General features: G+C 49.3%; 1 protein-coding gene across 13 annotated transcripts in view; it reads right to left on the reverse strand.

Annotated features, from left to right (window-relative positions):
- Positions 1-4,328: 4,328 nt before the first annotated feature.
- The window catches only part of NAV2 (neuron navigator 2), a 702,045-nt gene continuing 683,598 nt past the window's right edge, over positions 4,329-22,775 (reverse strand). For 11 of the 13 annotated variants that reach the window (XM_033119002.1, XM_033118995.1, XM_033119004.1 and 8 more), the window contains 7 exons: positions 21,565-21,800; positions 19,213-19,367; positions 18,920-18,991; positions 17,058-17,254; positions 15,975-16,093; positions 10,623-10,826; positions 7,359-7,787 (listed from right to left, as the gene is read on the reverse strand). In XM_033119002.1, coding sequence (XP_032974893.1) covers positions 7,662-7,787; positions 10,623-10,826; positions 15,975-16,093; positions 17,058-17,254; positions 18,920-18,991; positions 19,213-19,367; positions 21,565-21,800 — 1,109 coding nt within the window. In that variant the 3' untranslated portion in view covers positions 7,359-7,661. Of the gene's footprint in view, positions 7,788-10,622; positions 10,827-15,974; positions 16,094-17,057; positions 17,255-18,919; positions 18,992-19,212; positions 19,368-21,564; positions 21,801-22,775 lie in introns of those variants that run through there. The other 2 variants (XM_033118993.1, XR_004424298.1) reach the window with 2 other exon arrangements.

A 22,775-nucleotide genomic window follows, 5' to 3' on the forward strand; every position in this document is an offset into this window, starting at 1 on the left:
GCAAAGACCCTAATTCTAAGTAAGGTCACATTCTGAGGAACTGGGGGTTAAGACTTCAACATATCTTTTTAGGTGACACAATTCGATCCCTAATAACAATTAAGAGTGGAATTGGTGGGGGTAGCGCTCGACAGAGGAAAGATGGCTCATGCCTACCAGCTGCACAGGAGAAGGACCCCACACAGGGAAAATGGCAACGGCCCAGCCAGTCCTCGCCCTACAGCCACACAACTCAGTCTCTCTCCGCATGTCTCTGATGCCCCTCGAGTCACCGTCCCTCTGTTGGAGCCCAGGGACAAACACCGTGTTTACCTATTTCACCATCTTGGATCTCTATAACCATCCATTTTTGAAGCTACTTCTAATTAACTCTTTACTGACATTCAAAAGTAAAGCATATTCTTCATTTAGAAAAAAATATATATATAGTGGAATGGCTGAGTTGTCTTACCAGATCCTGAGAAAGGAGTTGGGAGTGGATCGCTAATTTGCGCTGTGGTGTCAGGAAACACAGTTGAGGGTAGGCCTGAGGCAAGTGAGGTGTCTTGGGTACAAAATTTAAGGTGCATTCACTCTTGGGGGTGTGCCCTAGATGCCTCCTCTGCATGACAACTCTGAGTGAGGGGGTAGACATAAATGTGACAAGGAAGGGAGAAAGCCAATTCAAGTTTCCTTAATTGCCACTGTGGGCAACTGGTGCCCAGCCCCACTGAGGAATCTCTGAGACTTGTAGAACATGCCTCCTCCCACTTGTCCACTAACACCCGTACCTTAGTATAGATTGTCCCTGGGACACTAAGTCCCTTGTGGGCTGCTCTGCACCTGGGCTGAACAAGCTTCTGTGGCACTGGGGGTGGACTCAGGCCGAGCAGCAGACAGATGCAGGGGCTGTGGAGGGTGCTGTCAGGGCACCAGGTGTCCACGGTAGGCTCGTGTGAAGTCAGGAGTACGGACTGAGGCGTCAGCAGTGGCTGCTGCAGCCCACGCCTTGCAATGCTCAGACCACTCATTTGGCTCATTGGGTCCACTCTGCTATTGACGCTCCAAGGTGGTGGCTGGTCCTAATCTCTAAAAAAAGACTCAGAACGGGAGGGTTAGTAGAACAAGCTAATCCGCACTGCTACCGTGGAGCAGTCCTAAGGCCACCATTGCTATTCAGCATCTCCTTTCTCAGTCCTTCATTCTGTATTACCCTCCCTCCCAGTCAGCTCTCTCATACTCCTGGATGACCCAAACCTTCATTCCTGAAGGATCTGAGCAACGGTTCACATTGGCCTTGTCGGGCTGTGGTGTCTGCAGGTGCCCATTCACAGTTATCACCAGGCATGGGAATGCCTCTGAGGTATCCCTGAGTTCTCCAAGTCCCAGACATACTTCTGCCTGCTTGCATGATGCAGCCCTAGCTCCTCATCAGAATCAGGCGTTAGTTACCTGGCCAACCTAGTAAAACTCCTATCGTTACCAGCATGAGTAGTCCCAGGCAATCAAGTAGCAGAGGTAGTTTTAAATTCAGTGGTGGAAGTATCCCTCCCCCCACCACCCCCAGCCTGCCCCCTACACTCCAGGCACAAGCTCCTCTAATTTCAGACCCTAAAGTTTCAGGAACAGGAAGCAAAATATTCCCCAGGTGGGTTGCTTCCTATTTCTGCTCCTCCCTTCCCAAACTCATATACTCTAGCTATTGGGCACTTGCAACCAACAATGGCTGATTGTTGAAATGTATGCTGTGTCCTGGAGAAGAGTGCTCCATCACAGAATGTCTTACTCAAGCTGGTGCCTTAACTGAGCCTTTAAAGAGGATAGTCCGACCTCCAGCTTTATAATACCGTGTTTCCCTGAATATAAGACCTAACTGGAAAATAAGCCCTAGCACGATTTTTCAGGCCATTCTCTGAACATAAGCCCTAATGTGTCTTTTGGGGCAAAACTTAGTATAAGACCCGGTCTTATTTTCGGGGAAACACTGTCGGAACCAGTGGATCCTATTGTCATGTGTCCTTTGTCCCTTGTCCACAAAATAGGTCCTTTGGTCTGAGATGTTTCCATGTAGGAAAGCAAGCATGTGTCAGGTTTATTTGGGAACGTTTATTCTATTTTCTTGAACTATTTGTCAGTTCTTGCCACAATACCACAAAGTCTTAATGACCTTTATAGCAAGTCTTGCTAACGGCAGAAAAACTCTCTTAACTGTTCTTCATTGGCTATGTTTCACCTGTTGCATTCCAATCTACATATTAAAATCATCCTGTCAACTCAAAAGTATTTGGGCTTTTGAGAGGGACTGCATCAAATCTCGAGTCCATTTTGAAGGAACTGACATCTTTATAACATTGAATCTTCGAACCCATAAACATAGTATATCCCTCCAATTCTTGGGGTCTCTTCGTTAATTTCTCCCAATGATGTTTTATAGATTTCTATGTAGAGATCTTACACATTTTACGTTGCATTTATTTCTAAGTATTTGATATTTCTGATGCTCTTAAATCGGTATTAATTTTTTAAACTTTTGGCAGCATATAGATGTTCAACTGATTTTTGTGTATTGATTTTATATCCAGCAAATTTATTCAACTCATTTTAGTATATGTGCTACGGAAGCAAGTACTATCCAACTTATTTTTAATAATCTGTGAATTCTTTTGGATTACCTAAATACATAAAGACAATCTAATTGCTTCTTTCCAATCCTCATGTCTCTTGCTTCTTTGTACGGACTAGGGTCTCTACTGCGATGGTTAGTGAGGAGAGGAGGCATCTTTATCTGTCTCCTAATCTGAAAGAGAAAACATTCAATATTTTACCATTAAATATGATGGTTTATATAGTTCCTGCTTTTAAATAGTCTTTGCAAATATTTAAGGCATGTTGACTGCAGCTTTATGAGAAACCCTAAGCCAGAGGACCTAGCCAAGCCAACACACATCTGGATTCCTGCTGCACACAAACCAAGAAAATGATTGCTTTAAGCTGCTCACTTTGGGGAGTAATTTGTTACACGACTAATGCAGAAGGGATGTGTAATCCTCCCCTCCAAGTCCAACCCACGGTGACAGTAGTAGCAGAAAGGACATGGGTTTTAGAATTAGAGAAACTGAGAATTCCATTCCTACCATGTAAGTTATTTAACATTACTCATCTCAGTTTTCTTCCTGTAAAGCGGGGATAATAATATCCGCCTCTTAGAGGTGCTGTAATGATGTGCTAAGGTGAAATTCTCAGTGTAATCTGGCACACTGTAAGTACTTCAGTGCAGTTCCCTTCTTTTAACAGTCCTCTCAGCCATTATGCCCTTTACATATGCTGACCATATTTTCTAGGTACCATCAGAATATATTGCGTTGCAGTAGGGTAGAACATGACATGAAAAATCTTGGAAACGCAGGATATCTAGTTGCCCACCATTGCACCAGCTCCCCTTCATTTTTCTTGACAGGCATTAAAAACTGCCTGTGCTAAACATCTGGATTTTTCATCTCCCCTTGGCTGGGCCATTGCTGTGCATTTCAGTGAGTTAGGCATTTCATGTCATTATCAGTTGAGCCAGCTGTGCAGGATCCATTTCAGTGGACCCATAGGCCTCGCTTCAAATCAAGCCTTTCCATTTTTGTTGCTGCTGTTAGAAGTGAACCGAGATGTGATGTTGTCTCCCACTCCCACGGCCTATGCTCCGCCGTGGGTGTCAGCGGTGGCGCGGACTGGGGAGCCTAGAGGTAGTCAGTGCGCACCACCGCTGACATCACGGGATGTAGGGTCGGAAGGTGAAGCTGAAACCCCAGCCCTCACCGCTTGGCTTGTAGGATTCTCAGTAAGTTGTTTTGTCTGAGTCTGTTTTTTGTTTTTCTTCCCCACCTATAAAATGGGAGTAAGAATATTTACCTCCTCAGGGTTATTTTGCAGATTATATTGAAGGATTTGGGGAAACACTGGGCAACTAATAGGTACTCAATATATTGAAAAATTCTTTTTTGTGCCAAAGGGTTGACTGGGGGGCAGGCTGGATTCCGATATGGCTCGCCACTCGAAGTGTGGTCTAGGGCCCCCAGCATTGGGGTCACCTAGGAGCTTGTTAGAAATTGACATGCTCAGGCCCCACCCTGGTCCTCCTAAATCAGAATCTGCATTTCCACAAGGTCCACATGAGGAGCCGTGACCGAGATAAGAAACTGAGACGAGGTAGGATGTCGACGACATAGTGGCCAAGGTGGGTTTGCACATGTTTGGGGCTCTGTGTTTGCTGCTTCCAAATGAGAATGACTTCCTCTGGGCGTGAAGTTGAACGTCAACGAGTGGACTTGCTCTAGCACATAAACGCCAAACCACTAATCTGAATAAATAAGCATCAATTTTATTGAATCATGAATAATTTAAGACTGGTACAATCAGCTTTATTCTCTATGACGTGGGGCATGATCTCCAGCAGATCACTGGCAAATCCCAAAACCTCATGACAAATGAAAATTAAATAGGGAGAGAGGGAGGGAAGGAGGAAGGCGAGGGAGGATGGAAACGAACCGTACACAAAATACTCAATTCCTAGTTTTCTCTTTAAAAATGGCTAGAAAAAATTCATCAAAATGCAGCACTTTAATCAGTTATTTACAATTTCTATGTTACAATGGAAAAATGTACATCTTATAGAACATATTTCATAAACTGCTCCACTGGAAACTAGATCAAAACAGCAAACCTTCCATTTAATATCCACAAAGTTGGATTACTTTTTCCTTTTGAAGTAGATTCGCCATGATCAAATCTGAATACACAGAATTTTGAACTTTAGAGCATCAACGACAAAATAAAAAATGTCCCCAAGATACAACAAAGGTCTAGGCAAATCTCATTCCTTGTCCCACCCCACCCGACCCCAAACCTTAAATTAAAAGGTATTCCCATCTCATTTATGGCCTGTATAATTCTTGGCAGTTTGAGAAACTTTTGGCTTCCATTTGGTAACTCAACATAAATGTTGCATAGAATTTCATACATTTCAAAATTAGCCTAACTGTAGAAAAAGGCAAAATGGAAGCATTTCAGACAGAGCCCTAAATGAGTACAAATGTGAGTGACACTAAAGTAAAATACGACCAAGAGAAGAAATGTGCATATCAGACAACCCTGCTTCCCGAAATTTTAGGAAGGTCACTGAGTTGTGAATCATACAAGGGCTACAACTCCTTAAGACCACCATTCACTAGTTGGGCAACCCAGGGACAGGGGTTTCGGTTCTGAGCCTGGACCCAGTGGGAGGGAAGTCTGTGGAAGAGGGGAGGAAAGGAAAGGGTGTGTCGTGGGAGGTAGGGAGGGGGGAGAGAGAGAGGAGAGAAGAGAACAGAAAAGAAAAAAGAAAAGAAAAGGAGAGAAAGGAAGACGGAGAGTTTCAAACAATATTGGCAGGTGTCTACTCACAAGGTGACTGGGAAAACTGCCCACAAGGAGAAGTCCATTTTACCTCCTCCCAAATTCACAGTATGAGTGTAAACTCATCACTGGGAGAGAAACTGAGAAGGACCACTCTTCAGGCCCACCAGAAGGCTCAGGGTTTGGCCTGTGGTCACAGGCTAAATATATGGTTTAAAATTCTTCCAAAAAACCAAACAGAACCAGACACACACACACCCAGATGATTAATGAAGGCTTAGCAGAATGGAGTCTTGAGTTTATTGAGACTAAAGCGTGACAGTGTTGAGAAGTTTTCCATTTACCAGTTAGTGGGACAATTTCCCTTTCTCCTTTCAAGGAGGAAGAAAATGGTATCATCCAATGTAATGTGAGCAGTTTCAGATCAAGCTCTTGTGGTACTAAGACAAAATATAGAGATGGACCTTCAGCAATAAAAAATGTAAAGATGGAATAAAAACCCTGATCATTAACAGAGACTCCCCCACTGGGGTCGAATCGAGATTCTCTTTATAAAACAGAAACGAACAACTCAAAGGTTTACCACACTCTGTAAAGAAAACACCAGTATGTTAAAGACACACAGTAGCATGGCATGGATCAGCGATGTCATGTAGACTTTTAGGAAGTTTTGCCTTTTCCTGCACAAGACATACCATTGTCCAGTCAGGGTGTTAGCTGGAGATGGATAAGAACCTAAAAATGGATTTTTTTTTTTCCTTTTTCTTTTTCCCATGGTCCCACATCCACAAAAATGAGTCTTTTGGGTGAGAAAAAAGTCACAGCAACTTGAGTTCTCCTAATGAGTAGATGACTTTTTAGCCCTGTTTGCTCTGATGGGGGAACAAAAAAACCAAAACAGACCCCAGGCAGGCATGACACTCATAAATGAACACGGTTAGTACAAAACCAGTAAGGCATCGCTTTGGGAAGGTCAGCACCGAAGAGGTCAGGCAAGGCTTGTCTGGACAGAGGCCGGGGCTTGGGCTTCTGGAAGGGAGTGGCTGCCCCCCACTTGTTGGTTCTGAGGAAAGTGCAAGTCTTTCGCGAGGTGACCTCACCACCCCACCTGAGGTTGGGGCCAGCACGCTTGAGGTGTCAACGTGCGATCTAAAGCCTTGAGGACGAGAAGGCAAGGCAAGGTCCCGGCTCACCCACGCGCTGCAGGTGGGGTCCCGGTCCATTGTACTGGACGCTCCCAGCCCCACCCCAGTAGGAGGCGAGGGTATAGAACTGTGAGGATGGACAACTGAAAACCAAAACAGGGCAGGACCAAACCAAAACTCAACTCCTGCGGTTCTTACTTTCACCAAAGGATTGATTCTGACCAAGAGGGCAAGAAGAAAAATCTTCAAAATCAAAGAGTCAGAAAGGGAGGAACTCAACCTCATTTTCAAAGGGGTAACTGGTTCTCCAAAGTAGACCAATTCTCACTGTACACAGTGTTTGCAGGAAAAAAAACCGAAACCTGATTCGTTTATATGTAAGAAGGAAACAGACACATGCTGTTCTGCGTTATAGCTCATCTGCTTGGGCATTCTCACTGCTTCACTCACGCTCATGGATTCATCGGAGGCTGACATATGGGAAAGGTGTGGGCGGAATTGGAACAGGCAGAATACCTCTCGGAGAAGGAGAGCACCATATAAAAACACAGAACAGAACAGAAAGCACGAGTTGTTTTTTTCCGAAGGTTTCCCTGTGTCGTAACTCTGTCGGTTGTTGTGTGACCAAAGCAAGTGCCCTAGTTAGCACCAGTTCTCGGTGGTGGGCTGGGTGGGAGGGTGGGGTGCTGTCGATATGGAGGTGCTGGAGGGTCTGTGCTGACGAGGAGCTGCGCTGTCTATGTTTCCAACTTTGCTCCAGTCTCTTCTGTCTCTGGGCAGCTCATGGCAGGATGCTGTTTGGTTTCAGAGCTTCAAGTAGGGTTGTTTTTTTTTAATTTTTTTATTTAAACCCTTTTCGTTTTCAACGGTGATAATCCTTTCCCGAGAAGTATCTTTAGTGTCTTAGAGAGGTCACAGCAACAAGGCAAAACAATAATTAAAATAAAACTGAAGATAGTGCAGTTCTCACTGTGGAAGGGAGCAGTGCCAAGGCGGCTGGCCCAGGACACCTGCACCCAGGTCACGGCTGGAGGACAGGGGGTCACGCTGCGGCCGGGGCTGGCTCAGGAGGGCATCTTCAGGATGGTGCCGAGGATGTAGGTGGAGGGGGGCAAGGAAAGGGGGCGGGGGGCAGGCTCCATGGCCGGGCCCTGATCACAGAGTGGACTCCAGGGACGAGTCCAGGATGTCATCGTGATGGCTGTTGCTGTTGGAGTCGCTGTCGTAGCTCTGGGGGCTGGAGTAGTTGGCTGCCTCCTGCAGCCTCATCAGCATGTTCATCTGGGGGAAGAGCAGGGAGCATGAGCAAGCTTGCGGTCCAGTCCACTGCCCACCCCGGCCTCTTCCACGCTCACGCCGCCTCCTCCAGACTCACCTTGGGACTGCGACCCACCGCAGAGGCAGTGGACAAGAACAGGGGCTCTGGGCCAGGCTTCCAGGGTTCAAATCCTGGCTCCACCACTTACTAAGCTGCATGACCTTGGATAAGTGATTTGATCTTTTTGTGCTTTAGTTTCTTCACTGGTCAAATGTGAGTAATAATTGTACCCGCCCTATAACGTTATGGTGTGGAGTGAGTTAATATATGCAGAGCACTGAAAACAAAATAGACAGTCTCCTAAAAAGGGGGTATTTATTTTTATTTGGGAGGGGGCACACGTCACTTAAGCCTGGGTAAAGATGCCAGTCAAGTGTCCCTGCCCCCGGAACGCGGTCATCAGCACCGCTGACTTCCGAAGCACAGGGCTCCCCTTGGGCGAGCATCACGCTCATATGTACTCTAGAGGGCAGCCTGGAGCCACCTGAGCTCCAGCTGCTGCCAAGGCCTTCAGAGGCGAAGGACAAGGAACAAGCAGCGCCACAGAGCCAGAGGCCTGGATTCCCAGTCAGGAATCTTTAGACAAATTACCTAAAGTATCCAAGCCACCAGTACCTCCTCCATAGAAGGGAGAGAACAGCAGCACCTCTCCCCTAGGGCTGAAGTAGGGAACATAATGACGAAATGTGTATTAAACCCTGAGAGGAGGGCCTGGCACGGGGTAAGTGTTCAATAAATGTCATCTGCTATCACCACCACCACCATCATCATCGTCATCACCTGACTTAAAGAAAAGCACTTTTATTTATAACTATAAATTGTGTGCATGTATTTTCTATTTTATCTAGCAAGTAAGTGAAGAAGATAGGTTCTCTCTGAGCTAAAGCGAATGCCCACCGGCCAGTTGCCCCTCCGGACACTTAGCAGTCTCCCGAGTGAGGACGGCCACAGAAGCACCGTGAGCTGGTGTCCACCTGCACAGCCATAACTGGGGAAGGGTGGAGCTGAAGTGCAGTGAACAGCCCTTTGTCACTGGGATTATTTATTCACTCATCAAACATTCCTGATGTACCCATAGTATGTGGTCTGAAAGCAAACAAGTGGGTCCTGTTCTCTCGGAGGTCTCAGTCCCATGAGGGGAGAGACTGGTAAACAAGAAAGCTGCTATAACAGAGATCTGTGGCCTCGGCAGAGAGCATGGACTTGCGAGAAAAACCAAATACCTAACTCGGTGAATAGGAGTGGCTGGACCGGCACAGCTCACTTCTGGGGGCCTGAGGTTGGAAGGAGAAGTCTATGTAAGTATTCCGAGAACTCCAGGTCTTACCAAAATGCGTTCTGTGTTCAGTCAGTGATACAGATATTCCTGGGTAAGAAAAGAGTGTCTGGGGGTGAGCCAGCCATTCTTTCCTCTCGCTATCCGAAGTTCTATTTTTATGTAAGTTAAGACCTCATGAGCTTGCACCCACAACAAATACCTCCATGACTGTAGCTTTTAGCAATGGGTAACGTTAGAAATGGCTTTTTAAAGTTAAAGCCTTTCCTCTGTAAAACCATTCTCATAACCACTACAAATCAGGTTATGCATAGTAATACAAATAAGAAATCCATTTAAAACATAGCTCCTGTTTAAAAAGTCTCAATAGGACCACAGCTCTATTCTGCCAGTTGGGACAGCAGATTTTAGTGACATTTACTGGCAGTTTTAAGAAATCACCTATTGTTATTTTTTTAATCTAACAAATCAATTAGTCAGTAGGGAGAGAACAGCAAATCAGTTGTCTTCTAATCCTGCCTCATCCCTTATGAACACTTTCTTTCATTAGGTAATGCAAGTAATACTCCCTGCTGTGTTTTTCCTTCTGCGTTAGCTGCCAAGGGAGCTCAGGGCTCAATGTAAGACTTGATAATAGTATTTAACCATGGGAGGTTCTAGTGTATTTGCTTTCACTGCATTTTATAGGGCTTTTGCTTTGTTAGGTCTAATTTTGCAGTATGACTATGTATGCGTCTTATTTTGCAGTATGACTATGTATGCGTCTTATATTGGCAGAGAGAGTAGTACAGCAGGTCCTAGAATATCATTGTTTTGTCATAATGTTGACGAGGAGCTTAGGACTGTAACTCTTGTTTGTATCAATCAGCCTATGGTAAAACTGGTTTCATATACAGTGGCTTCACTTCAAGTCGTAGAGCCGATAGATGATAGATGACGTTAGGTGAGGACTTCCTGTACTATCATCCTAGTGTTACTGTCACTGGCCTGGGTTTTTCTTAAAGGGCCTTTGTCGCTTTAGCTATTGTAAAGAAGCAGTTCAGGCAATTAAAGACTTACCTCACCCCACTGGCCATGGGACCCCTATCAACACCCCTCTTGCTCTCTGTGAGCCCCTCCTGCCCTCACACCCCTCCCTGCCTGCGCCCCGGTCATGTGGCTTAGGCCTCTGCCCCTCGGCAAGCTCTGTGTCTGCTCAGATCACTGGAGCAGGACGGTGCAGGCCAGAGGTGGCACTCAAACCAGAGGGCAAAGAGTGGTGTAGGGACATGTGAGGGGAAACATCAAATTCTTACCTTTTGCCTTATACCAGAAACAACTGCACAGGGGTCAAAGGCCTGAGTGAAAAACTAAAACTATGGAAGAAAATACTGGCAAGTGTCCCTAATCTTGGGATGGGTAGAGCGTCCCAGAGCAAGGCCGGGGCTCGGACTCGCCCGTGTGTCCAGCACATCGTGTTTCATGCCCCGTATTCAGTAAGTGCTCAGTGAATGCTGAACTGTTCTGGGAGCAGAGAACTCACCAGCGGGTCTCCTTCAGCGTCGCTAGGGGGCATCTGCTTGCTCGTTGAGCCCTCCCGAGGGATGGAGTAGCTGTCGAAGCCGACATCCTCAGGCCGGAGCTGCAGCAGGGGGGGCCATTCGTGCTGCTGTGGGCTGGCTGCCCAGGGATAGGTGTCCATCACCCACTTGGCAGGATCTTCCCAGGGGGCCCGCCTTCCATAGAGCTGAAAAGAGGCAAAGAAGGAATAGTCAGGAAGGGGCCTGAGACCTCTTCTACAGCCCTGATTTTGTAGCTTTCTGAAACCGCCCCCAAAACCCAGCACGATGCCTCCCCTGGCGGTGTACGGCCACATGAAGAACACTATCCTAAGGAAGCCGTCCAAGGTACGGACAGCCGGACGTGCTGAGTGAAGGCAGCATGAACCAGGAGTCAGGACACTGGCTTCAGAGTCAGGCTGACCTGGCTTCACATTTCAGCTCTGCCACTGACTCACGGTGCTACCCTGAACTCTGAGCCTTGCTGATCCAACTTGAAAAGTAGTCTCTGGGGAAAAACAAACAAACCACCACCTGATTTGAAGCCAATTTTCATGGTATAAATAGGCCCACCCGGGCCAATTTCAAATTGCCAGCACGACGTCACTGAATGTGGAGCTGGAAAGAGGTGCCAGTTCTCCGCTCACATGAGCCAGCTCCAGTACCAGTGTCCTACTGTGTACACCCATCCAAAGAACACCTCCAAACATGGACTGGGTGCCGGCTGTCAACACTATAGGCAGACGTCACCAACGGCCCTGTTTTGATAAAACTCCATTTCTTGACATGGATCTGACTGTCAGAGCCCCTCTGTAAAAGCGCTGGTCACTTTCAGAACAGCAAACTGCTAACAGGTTACCCGTGGGTAGTGCTTCTCCACCCTCATGTATTTCTCAAAATTGTCTATAACTATTTTGCTCTTAAAACAGAAAATCATATTATCATTTAATTTTACAAGACTAGTACCATGCGTCCAAGCTTTTCTTAAGCCTTACTGATAAAATGATTTTAGTGACTTTTACTGGCAGTTTTAATATATATATATATATATATATATATATATATATATATATATGTATATATTCATTCATTCTTAAAAGAACAAGAACCTCTTCCCAAGGCGAGGCTCTCTGTGTGTTACATAGCTAGGTGTAGTCTATATCTTTCCTCTTTTCCACCATCACCATCTTGTTGAACCACCATGCGATTCCAAGAGGAAGCATTATTACCCGAGTTTCCCAGATGAGGAGGTAGGCTCCGGGAGGGGAGGAGGCAGAATTGGAATTCAAGTCTGTCCAACTCCACGCACCACCAGAGTCCGAGAAGATGTGGCAGGATGTGCTCACAGCCAGGGCAAGATGTGTCCCCCACACCCCACGGCAGTGCTTTCCATGGCTCTGGAAGGTACCCCCTCTACAGGGACCACGGGATACAAAGATCCGAGACTCTTGGACCACAATGGCTGCAGTGGGGCTCTAGAGTAGAATCACACCTGGACCACAGCCTGTCTGCCTGCCCCCTCTGCCCTCCCGGGAATCCTACAGTTGAGAGGACACAGAGGGCAAGGTTCTGACAGAGGAACAGAGCGCTGAGCTCTGACCAAGCCATGTCTTTCCAAGTCATAGGCTGCCTCAGCTGGGAGGAAATGAGGTCACGTAGGCCTGCCCCCTCATATATCAGATGCGGAAATTGGGGCCTAACGAGAAGAGCCAGTTGTGAAAGGGTACAGAGCAGAGCTGAACTAGAACCTAGGACTCCAGTGTCCTTGTCTGGGCCTTGCCCCGCTCTACGCTCCCTGACTGACTCCAGATGAGGACACGGCAATCTGAGCTGGGCTCGCTATGCCCTGTAGCTGTCTCCTGGCTGCCTAAGCCACCTCTGGCCTCTGCGTACAATTTCTGTCAGGGAAGCTGCCCACCCTGCCCCCTGCAGGTGGGCCCATCCATCTCTCTGCATGGATGCCTCCTCCTCCACTCAAGACACATACAACCTATGACCTCATCGTTTCTCAGACACCAGCGCCCCTCCCGTCTGGGGCTCCGGCTCTATCTGTTGCTAAATCTTCCTTAACCCGGGGCGGTGGTGAGTCTCAGGCCTGAGAATTCCGTCTGGCATTCTGAAGGCAATTTATCGTCAGAACAGGAAAGGATTATGTGAAGGTGGAGTGTGTGTGTGTGCACGCACATGTGTGCACGCGTGTGTGTCAGGGAGGAAAGGAACACAAACATTCGGGGATATTTAGAACCGAGGCAGCCTATTCCAGATGAGGAACATTCCTGCAATTTTTAGAAGCTTCTCCCTCCAAGGGCTTTCCCCATGGAATTGGGCTGCCTTTCTCAAGCCCGACTTCACATGGCTGAGGCTGAACCCATGCCTCCTTTCTGACAGCTACTGCTTCTGTCTCCAGCCTCCAGCCTGGAGGAAGTGATGCTTAGGGCTGCAGAATAGCAGAGGCTGGAATTCGGAGCTCATCAAGTCCTTAAAAAGAATCTGGCCCGGTGGTTTTCAGGTATTTGCTCTTTTCCCCTGACCCCACCACTGAGGAGTTTGAGGAATTTTTGGGCTCCACAGAAGCCAGCCTGAGGAAACACTCTTCTAGCCCAAACTTTTCAGATTACAGATGGGGAACCTAAGTCCTTGAGAAGGGAGATTTTCCCAGGGTCTCAGAGCAGGTTGGGTAATCTGATAAGGAGCCCCCACGCTTCCCACTCCACTGGGGGATGAAGGTCTTTCGAGTTGCTCTGTAGACTAGACATGTTGTTAACTCTGAAGTGTTTACGATGCCAACGCCAAAGGGGAAGAGGGCTGGGGACGAAGCCATCAGACAAATGTGCATCGGGCACATGCTAACATCATCTGCGGGAACAGGAAATATTTTTACAAGCCTCCCTGCTTGCCGCTGGATGGGGAAATTTGTCAGGTGACAAATGGCTGGTAAGTGTCATGACAAGTAAAGGAAATATCAGAAAGCTCCTTGGCCCCAGTGCAGAGCTCTGCAGCAGCTCTAAGAAACAACAGAGACAGTGGATAGACAGACAGACAAAAAGGACATTCACTTTCCCAAAGCAGGCAGAAGCCTGGCATCTTCACTGGATCAGGAACAGGGAGCCAAGACATTAGAGACTCAAAGCGAGGCCACCGTGAGCCGCTGGCTCTGGTGCACATGGATATCACACACGGAAAAATCACGGCACACGTTAAGGAAGAACCTCCAAGCAGCTTCACACGCACGCATGCACGCGCGACCCTAGAGTCAAGACTTGCAAAGGTATCTGGTATCCACTAGGAGGCGACAGCACAATTCCCCAGGAAAGGATGTGCCTGTGGGAGGTGCTGTCTGGAAGCCAGTGCTGAGGCCTGATCTCGGCAGGGTCTCCGTGTTAGCCCTTTCACCACAGGCAGCCCTGTCACTGCCCACGCTGGGGACTCGCCCGCTTCTTAAGCTTATGACCTTCGCCAAGGGCTTACCTTCCCTGAACCACAGTGTGCTGCCCTCAAGGCCACTGCCCTCACCTCGCAGGGTCAGGTGAGGGGAGGAGGAAATGAGCCTACGTGGTGCTCGGCTCGCGGTGAACATGGACTCAAGGTGACGAGAAAAGGAAAGGAAGCAATTTTACACTTTTTAAAAATAGAGGAATCCTTTGGTCAAACGAAATCTGATCTGGAACTCCACTACATGAAACACAACAGTTGGTTCCCTGAGCCACCGAAGCTTCTGGGTTTAGTTCTGGGGGTCCCTCAGGACAGCCTGAAAGTCACAGAAGTAACCAAGGAGTCAGCTGGACCTGGGCTCCAACGCTGGCTCATCAAACCCCACTGAGTGAACCTGGATAAGGTCAGAGCTCTGTGAGCCTTTGTCGCATCTATAGGTGCTCACTGAGCTTTACAGCTACGTGAGATCACGACTGTCAGGCCCCTGGGCACAGCGCCTGGCAAGTAGCAGGCCCTCAGGAAATGTCAGCAAACTTCCCTTCAAAACCAGAGGCACGAAGAACACACCAGGTTTCCTCATGAACCAGCAGATTCCTGGACTCCTGAGCTCGTTGGATGATGAAGTCACAGGTTTGGGGCATAGTGGCTCATTTTTGAGCGATTTGTTAAAATGCTAACTCTGGTTGCCTCCCCTGGTTACTCCCACACTCTTGAAAGACTGTCCTTCAAATGACCTCACTGCACAAGGACGCAATGCCTTTTCCTGCCTTGTCTAGGCTACTGAGATGGTGGCACGTCTCTGGTCTCTTGCCCTGTGCTAGTTCCTGCTGTCCTGAACACCTCCGAGGCCTGTCATGGATGTTACACGTGGTAGCTACAAAACAGTCGAACATTTGCCCGCTCAGCCAAATGTATGGAAACGACAAACACTGACCGAAGCCACTGATGTGTATTGTCGCACACGAGTGTGGTGTGTACGCCTCTGTGCCCCCCGACCCCTGGCCTATAGCTGTATCTTGTGTCCCCCACCGCCTAGGACTGAAGAACGAAGAAGCCCTGGGGAACCCGGCTGCTAAACTGGTGCCCAGATTATTCAGCTGCGGGTGACGCCTGCTCATTGCTCAGGGTGGGAGCGGAGAGCCTAGAACTTCTCAGGCTGCCTCGTGCTCAACAGTAAAACTGTCCCAAGTTCCACTTGACTGCTGAGCTCCTAATGGTAAACCCTGGGCTGTGAGAAGTGAGAAGTGATGAATCTGTGCTTTCCCTCCTGTCCTATGACAGGAGGGACTGGCAGCCTCACGAGACCCAGGGTCACACATGAGGGTTCCCGACTGCAGGCAGTGAGTGCCCCAAGGCCAAGGCTGAGAACCTGGAATTCTAGCCAGAGGCCTGAGTCTTTAAGGTTTCCTTTTATGACTTTGGGCAAGTCACTTACTCTCCTCTGAGATTCAGTTTTTCTCTTTTGAAAAATGGAGACAAGTCTCTAAGTTCCAGGGCTAATGCAAGGCTTGAACCAAATACAAGAGTGTTTTGTACACTGTGAAGTGCTACGCACACGTATGCTTCCATCTCTTCGCACTCACTGTGCTGAGCATATTACAATCATGATTTCCTTTAACCCTGGCAACAATTCTTTGTGGCAGAGTACTAGTCTCCTTTTCTATAGATGAGGGCACTATGGACAGAGGAGCTAAATGACTTGCCTGTGGTCACACAGCTAAGAGGTGGCAGAGCCAGGATTTACAGCCAAGTCTGTCCCTATACTGAGCTAGATTGACAGCGTCACAGGGAAGGGGCTGTCACCTCACGTCCGTCAGATTTCCGGAGGAAGAGATAAAGACGAGTCATCCGGTTACTAAAATACTCCTCATTTGGAGGAGGCCAGTGGCTCGTGTGCTTCTCACCTGGAGTCCTTCTCTGACGGCTTCCAGGAGATAGGGGATAATTGAATAATTCCACAAGTCGGTGAACCACACTCTGGAGCCATCCACGTCAATGGGGCACGACAGGAAGAGGCGGGGACCTGCGACCACAGTGAATAACAGTCAGAGCTGAATTGGGGGTGTCAGGAGAAGCCACGGGCTAAGCATCCCCCATAGGAGGGACCCTGGGTTTTCTGAGCGACAGCAGAAACACCACCTACCGGCTGGTGGGCACAGAGCAGCATAGTTGGGCTCCATAACCCCACCCTGGGACCTCTCTTGCCCAGGAAATTAGCCAAAAGAGAGGAAAGGCTTTATGGGAAAGATGTTCACTGTGGTGTTATTAATCCTGACCTTTGAAAATGCAAACACACTAAATGTCCAAGAGAATAGAAATGGTTAAGCGAATGATGGTATACCCACATTTACTTATTTGTCAGCCTTTAAAAATAATTATAAAACAGAAGTAGCAACACAGAATGCTCGTGAGACAATGTGAAGTGAAAAAGAAAAGAACACACTGTATGTAGACTGCCATAGCAGCTATATAAAACATCTGTGTATGGACAAGGGCAGAAACAATACGCTCAAATTAAAATGATTATATCAGGATAGTGGATGACCAACGATCCTCCCCCACACTCCAGTTCTAAATCCTTAAGCTTCAGGAATGTCGATAACATTTTATTTTATTTTCAAAGCAAAGCTAATTCCACTGGGTGGTTTTCCACTTGGGGGAGCCTTGGGGTGGGGCTCTTCACTGAGCTGGCAGTTTCTAAATCAGTCCAGGCTAGACAGTCTCTCACTGCTGATCAGCTCCAGTGCACCGGGCAGGGCGAGAGGGGAGGAGACACAGCAGTGGATGACTGGCTGTCTGGGGTCTGTCTTGGGCTATTGTCCCTTTGCCTCTGTCTCTATCGGCACGGACAGTACAGCATCAGGCTGACTTGTGCCTGCAAAGTGCTGTCCTGGCCAGGGTCCCAGGACATTCTCTGAGAAGGCCAGAGTTCCAGGAGCTCTCGTAAGCCAGCCCACCTGCCTGCTCTCGCCTAGCCTCCCACCTACCTATGGTGACGTCCGAGGAGCTGTGAGCCTCCAGGAAGCGGTTGAGGTGATGCCAGACCTTAGGAATCCAGTCGATGATTTTTACCAGCTCCATATTCCGCACCCGCCCACTGATCTCCGTTTCCATGAGTTTCCGCCTCAGGAACCGGCCAAGGAAACCTTTCACGGGCTCCGTGTGGTTGGCACAAAGCACCCACCTGGGGGAAGTCAGGAATGCTTTTCAATGATGAGGACAGTGATAAAAATAATAGCTAACCTCAAGATTCAAAGACATTAGGAAGGGAAGGAGTATATGCTAATTAATACTAAAATAGGATTCACGATGCATCAAACTGCCAAGTATATTAACTCACAATTCCTCCTGGCAACACCGTGATGTAGATATTATCACCAACCCCATTTTACAGATAGAACCCCCGAGGCACAGACAGGTTATGTAACTTGTCCGAGATCAAACAGCTAGTTAATAGAAGAGCTAAGATTAGAACCAAAACAATCCGGCTCCAAGGTCTGAGCTTTAACCACTGAACTGACTGCCTCCTGTGCTGGTATCAGGCCCTGTGCTTGGCTATGGAGCGGTAACAATGATTAAGTCTCATCTGTCCCTGTTCCCCAGGAGCTTACTGTCCTGTGGAAGAGGCAGAGAAGCAAACAGAGGAGTGAGACCTGATGAAGCCCGGGGAATCGGGGAGGGCTAACTAGAGTAGGGGATATCTGGGCTGCGAATGGGAGAACGGATGGGGCAGCCCCCTAAGGAAAGGCAAGAACAGGGGGGCTGGGTAGGGGGTGGAGAACTCCCTGTAGCATTTGCAGAGGCATGAGAAATAGCGTGGGGAGTTTGGGGAAACTGCCAGAGGTTCAGTGTAACCAGACTTTAGACTTGACCTGCCAACCTAAGGAGTCTGGATTCCATTCTGGAGGCAATGGGGAGCCACTGAAGAACTAGAAGCATGAGGGTTTATGGTCAGATTTGAATTCTAGGCCGCTCAATCCAGCCGCCATTGGCACAGAGGATGGGGGCCAAGCCGCGTGCAGGAACGCTGGTTAGAAATGAAGGCAGGAGTGCCCTGCGAGACCATGTGGCAGTGACGAGGGTGGGGGGAGGGGAAAGGAGGACGTGAGGGATGTTTAGGAGAAAGCGTGGACAGGTCGGGGACAGTGGGATGCAGAGGAGCCACGGTCCTAGTGGCCTGGACGAGCGGACATTTCTCTGAGAATGACGATTCAGGCCACTTTCAATAGATCGCCCTCAGAGATGCCTGCAGAGTGGCCAGTGAAAACGAGCCAGGGTCCCACCCAGGAAAGGGCTTCCCACCCTCATCGAAGGGCCCAGCAGGAGAGGGGGAGGAGTGGAATCAGCTGGGAGTCAGGCGGGGCAAAGGGCGTTTATGAATGGCGAGCCAAGCGACAACGTACCCGGACACAACTGAGTGGACCAGTCCTTCCCACACCTCAGCAGCGGGAGCCCCAGTAGGTGCTGGGGCAGAAGGACCCACAGCAGTTGAAACTCGGAGGCCCACAGACGCACATTCAGACAGCTTTCATTGCTCACGTCCACTTGGGCCAGAGACACGTGCCCCTGGGGATGTGTAGGGGCGGCCAGCATGCACAGCCCCTGCCCAGAGCTGCCTCCCTGACTCTGCGACCCCAGGAATCAGAGGCAAAGACTCCTGGGTTCAGAAGTCTCAGCTCTGCCACTGATCGGCTGCGTGACCTCACACGAGTCACTCAATTCCTCCAGTCTCAGTCTCCCCATTTGTCAGCCGAGAATGAGAAATGTAACGACTAGAGGCTGTGGTGAGAAATGAGCTCAGCTGGGAAAAACCTGGCATATAACAGGTACTCACAAAGCGACACCTCACCTGAAGTTGTGATGAAGCTGCAGGTTGGGAGTAGAAGAGGTAGCCTGGTTCATTGTGCCAATGATGTAAGGGCTGTGGGGGAATGAAGGAAAAGACAGCTTGGTGAGTCAAAGCTACGCTTGAAAACGGGGCACTGACAGAGGCCGGTGGTGTCTGTGCGTCTAGGCAGACGGCTGGCGGCCTCCTCCACGCCCCACGCTGACCCCGGCCACGTGTGTACACAGCTCCCTGTGCAGCGCCCGTCCCTGGTGGCCCTCCTCCCGAGGGCCCTGAGGTCTGGAGCCGGCCTTTACCATTTACGGTCCTTGCAGTTGAGCAGCCCATTGAAGATCTCGCCCAGAGAGCTGACGTGATGCAGGTTGTCCAGGATGATGACGAGCGGCAAGTCCACAGCGTTGTTCTCACTGGTGCACTGGTCAGCGAGGTTGGACAGGTACTGGCGCAATTCCTGCAAACACCGGGGAAGAACAAGTGGGTGAATGTACCCGATGACCACGTACGTATACGCTCACAGCCTTCACTTCGCCTGGGCCACGTAGGCGGCAAGGCCTTTCCGTGCTGTGCACCGGCCTGCTACAGGGGCTTGGTTTGCAGCTCAAGGGATGCCGGGTGGGCAGGGGGAGAGGAAAGCCTGCGTCCTGCCTTTGGGAATTTACTAGGTAACAGAAAACCTTCAGCCCAGGGCAAGAGCATAGCACTGTGGAGGGTGCCCGGGCCTGGTTCCGTATCCCTGCTTTACTGCTTTTCTACAAGGGTTGTCAGTTTTCTTGATATTCCTTATTGTACCAACCTTCCAGGAAGGTCCTGAGGGCAGGTGCCTTATATATCTCTGGAAAAGCTATTTAAGCCCTGTCTAAGCACCTGCCTGAGAGCTGTTTCTACAGAAGCCCTTGATGAATCAATACAGCAGGGGACCTCCCCCACACAAGTACTTCTGATTGGTGCTGTGGCAGACACACAGCCAACACTGCAAGGGAGACTGGTCTACACACACGGGGGCGCCTTGGAAGGTCTGGTTAAAAGGGTAAGCTTTGGATTTAACTGTGAAGAATGCCTGGGGGGTTGGTTGGAGCTGGGGCTGGATGAAGCCTAGTATGGCTGGGGAAGGGCTGACATGATGAGTTAAGGACCGGCCAGAGAACCCAGAACGACTGCTCGATAAAGCATCATGATAGTTGGCATGTCCTAGAGCCTGGCACGATTCTAAGCCTTACACAGAGGAACTTCTGTAGCCCCACAACAACCGGGGGTACTCTGATTAGCTCCCTTTACAGATGGGGAAGCTGAGGCACCTCCAACTTAGGTGACTGGCCTGAGACTGTACAGGTGGCAGCATCAGGTCTGGATTGGGACTTGGTGGCTGTCTGGTGTGTGCGTTCATCACACCAAGACTGTCCCGCACGCTAGTATCCACCTCTTGCGCGCGCGCGCACACACACTCGCACACACACACAGCCCCCTTGTAAGTCCAAATGCAACTTGTTAGCAACAGAAAAACTTAACTTTCTAAGTTACTCGTAATTTTTCCTTCTTTTAGCCCCTCTCTATCCTGGGTTCCTGGCCTCAGCATCTTAAACAAGGACAGGGCTCCTGGAACTCCCTCCCTTACTCCGGCTTTCGGGGTCCATTTGGGGAACTGTGCTCTGTGCGAGGTGCCCAGCCAAAGGGAAAGTGAGCGGGGGCTGAAGTCTAGCCTGGGCTGGAGCCCTCGCCACCTGCCGGGGTCCTTCTCTCCCTGGTCTGGGACAGGATGTCCTCCCTCAGCTTACTGACCCAGAGGCTCCTGACAGAGGGACTGGACCACTTCTCTCAGGTCCTGCCCCCATAATCATCTGAGGAACTTGTGACTGGTGCAAGTACCTGACCCACACAACCTTTCGAAACAGGGATGCCAGGTGATTCCTAAGGCGGAAAAGTCATTTCCAATTCACCTGGGACCTCAGGCCCCTTTGCAGAGGGCTGGGCAAAGCTAATTATCCATCAACTCCACTGGATGAATAATGAACAGGTGTGAGAAAACCCTTCACAACCCTCGGCTGGGACTAGGTCAGATCGTCCAGAAAGTTCCATCTCTCCCTGTGAAGCAGGATTGAGCCTATTTGCTGGCTCCAGAGTCCAAGGCCTCAATCTGAGCTCCAGTCCATGGCTCAGTACCATCTGAGTGGTCTCAGACACATGGTCATCTGCCTGCAGCCTCAGTTTCCTCCGCTGTGAAATGGGGATAGCACAGGTGGCCTGTTTGCTGTCATGGGGACAAGCAGGCTGTAAATGTGAGCTGTTGTTATTATCGTTATTGTTGTTCCACAACAGGAGGTTTCATGCTGAAAAAACAATAGCAACTCTAGGCACATGATGAATGCTTGGTAAATCGAAGTGGATGCATCTGGAGTGATATGACTCCTCAGCTCATAGTCGGGTAGTAAGAAACGTAAGAACAGCTCATAGAGGGAATTTCTGGCTGGGAAGTTTTGGGTCAAAGCCTTCCCTTTTGCTAGCCCCACTGGGACCTCCGTCACGGGCTTTTATAACCGCCAAAGGAGAGTGTACAGGGAATGCTGTTTTCCCATTAGGGTGGGATGGCACCAACCTTTCTTAGAGGAAACGTGGCCCCTGGCTGAGCAGCAGCCTCTGGAGGAACCCCTCACCTTGCTGGACTTGTGGTCCACGTTGAAGGTGGCGATGACCCCGTCCGTCAGCTCCCGTCCCTCCCGAAGCACCAGGTACTCTGACAGCCGGTTGGCCAGGTAGGTTTTCCCAGTGCCGCTGGGGCCGGAGAGAATGATCCGCCGGTGTTCTACCAGCAGGGACACGTAGCGCTGTAGGATGGGCTTGGGGATCAGCGACTCGAACACCAGCGAGTCCAGGCTGTTTTCTGCGAGCCCTGCATTTGAGAGACAGGAAATATTCGAAGTCCAGTAGAAAGGGGAGCTCTGTGCTTGCCCGACTGGAAGTGCCACTACATGAAGCTATCCCTTTTCCTGGAAAGTCCACTCATCTGGGATCCTGCCCACCCAGGTACACGGGACACGAAGAGCAAACTGCCACTCCCTGCTCATCAACACTGTGTGCTCTGGCCATTGATCAGGGGACTTTCCCAGGCTCACACTAACCTTTCACGTCCAGACCCCTCGTCCTAGTCTGTCCTCTACAGAAGTCCTAAGACTCTGGGCTCTGCTTCCCCTTCTGGATCTGCCATACTGATGGTGTTTGCCCAGATCAAACCCGAGTCTCCCATGTCTTGCCAGCACCCTAGGGTTCTTTCCTCACTATGCTCTGTCCTGCATGCCAGGTGCCACTGCTGCCCACACTCAGACGTAGCACTTTTCTCTTTAAAATGAGCAAATGCAAGGTAGGACCATGTGACTTGGGAATGTGACTACTGGCAGACCTGGGCTGAAATGCCACCTACCGCTGAGACCTCTGAGCCGCAGCAACAAGAGGAAACGCATCTGTCCCCTTTCCTACCTGGGACAACTCCATTAATCAAAGCTGTTGGCCTTAAAAGAGCTGGGTTCTTGACATCCCTCCCAAGAGAAGATCCATCCAAGATTACTTGTCCAGAACCTAAAGTAATTCTGTTAAAAACTCACCTCAAGAAAGCCAGTCTGTGTACATAAAAAATAATCTGAAGAGCACTTATTGTGTTTTATAATTGCATCTTCCTGCCACATAATTATTTATCGCAAACAGACCCCAGTAATGCATTTATATGCTTGTTTCTAATTCTCCCCCAACTAAGAATGGCCCCAAGATGCAGTGACTGTTCCAGAATGACCATGAAGGTGCCCAGATGACTCACCTTCTAGGTACAGGCCTAAGTCTTTCCTAGTCCCGAGCTCAGTATAGCCCACGCTGG

Source organism: Rhinolophus ferrumequinum, chromosome 11, assembly GCF_004115265.2.
Source record: "Rhinolophus ferrumequinum isolate MPI-CBG mRhiFer1 chromosome 11, mRhiFer1_v1.p, whole genome shotgun sequence".
NCBI classification, from domain to species: Eukaryota; Metazoa; Chordata; class Mammalia; order Chiroptera; family Rhinolophidae; genus Rhinolophus; species Rhinolophus ferrumequinum.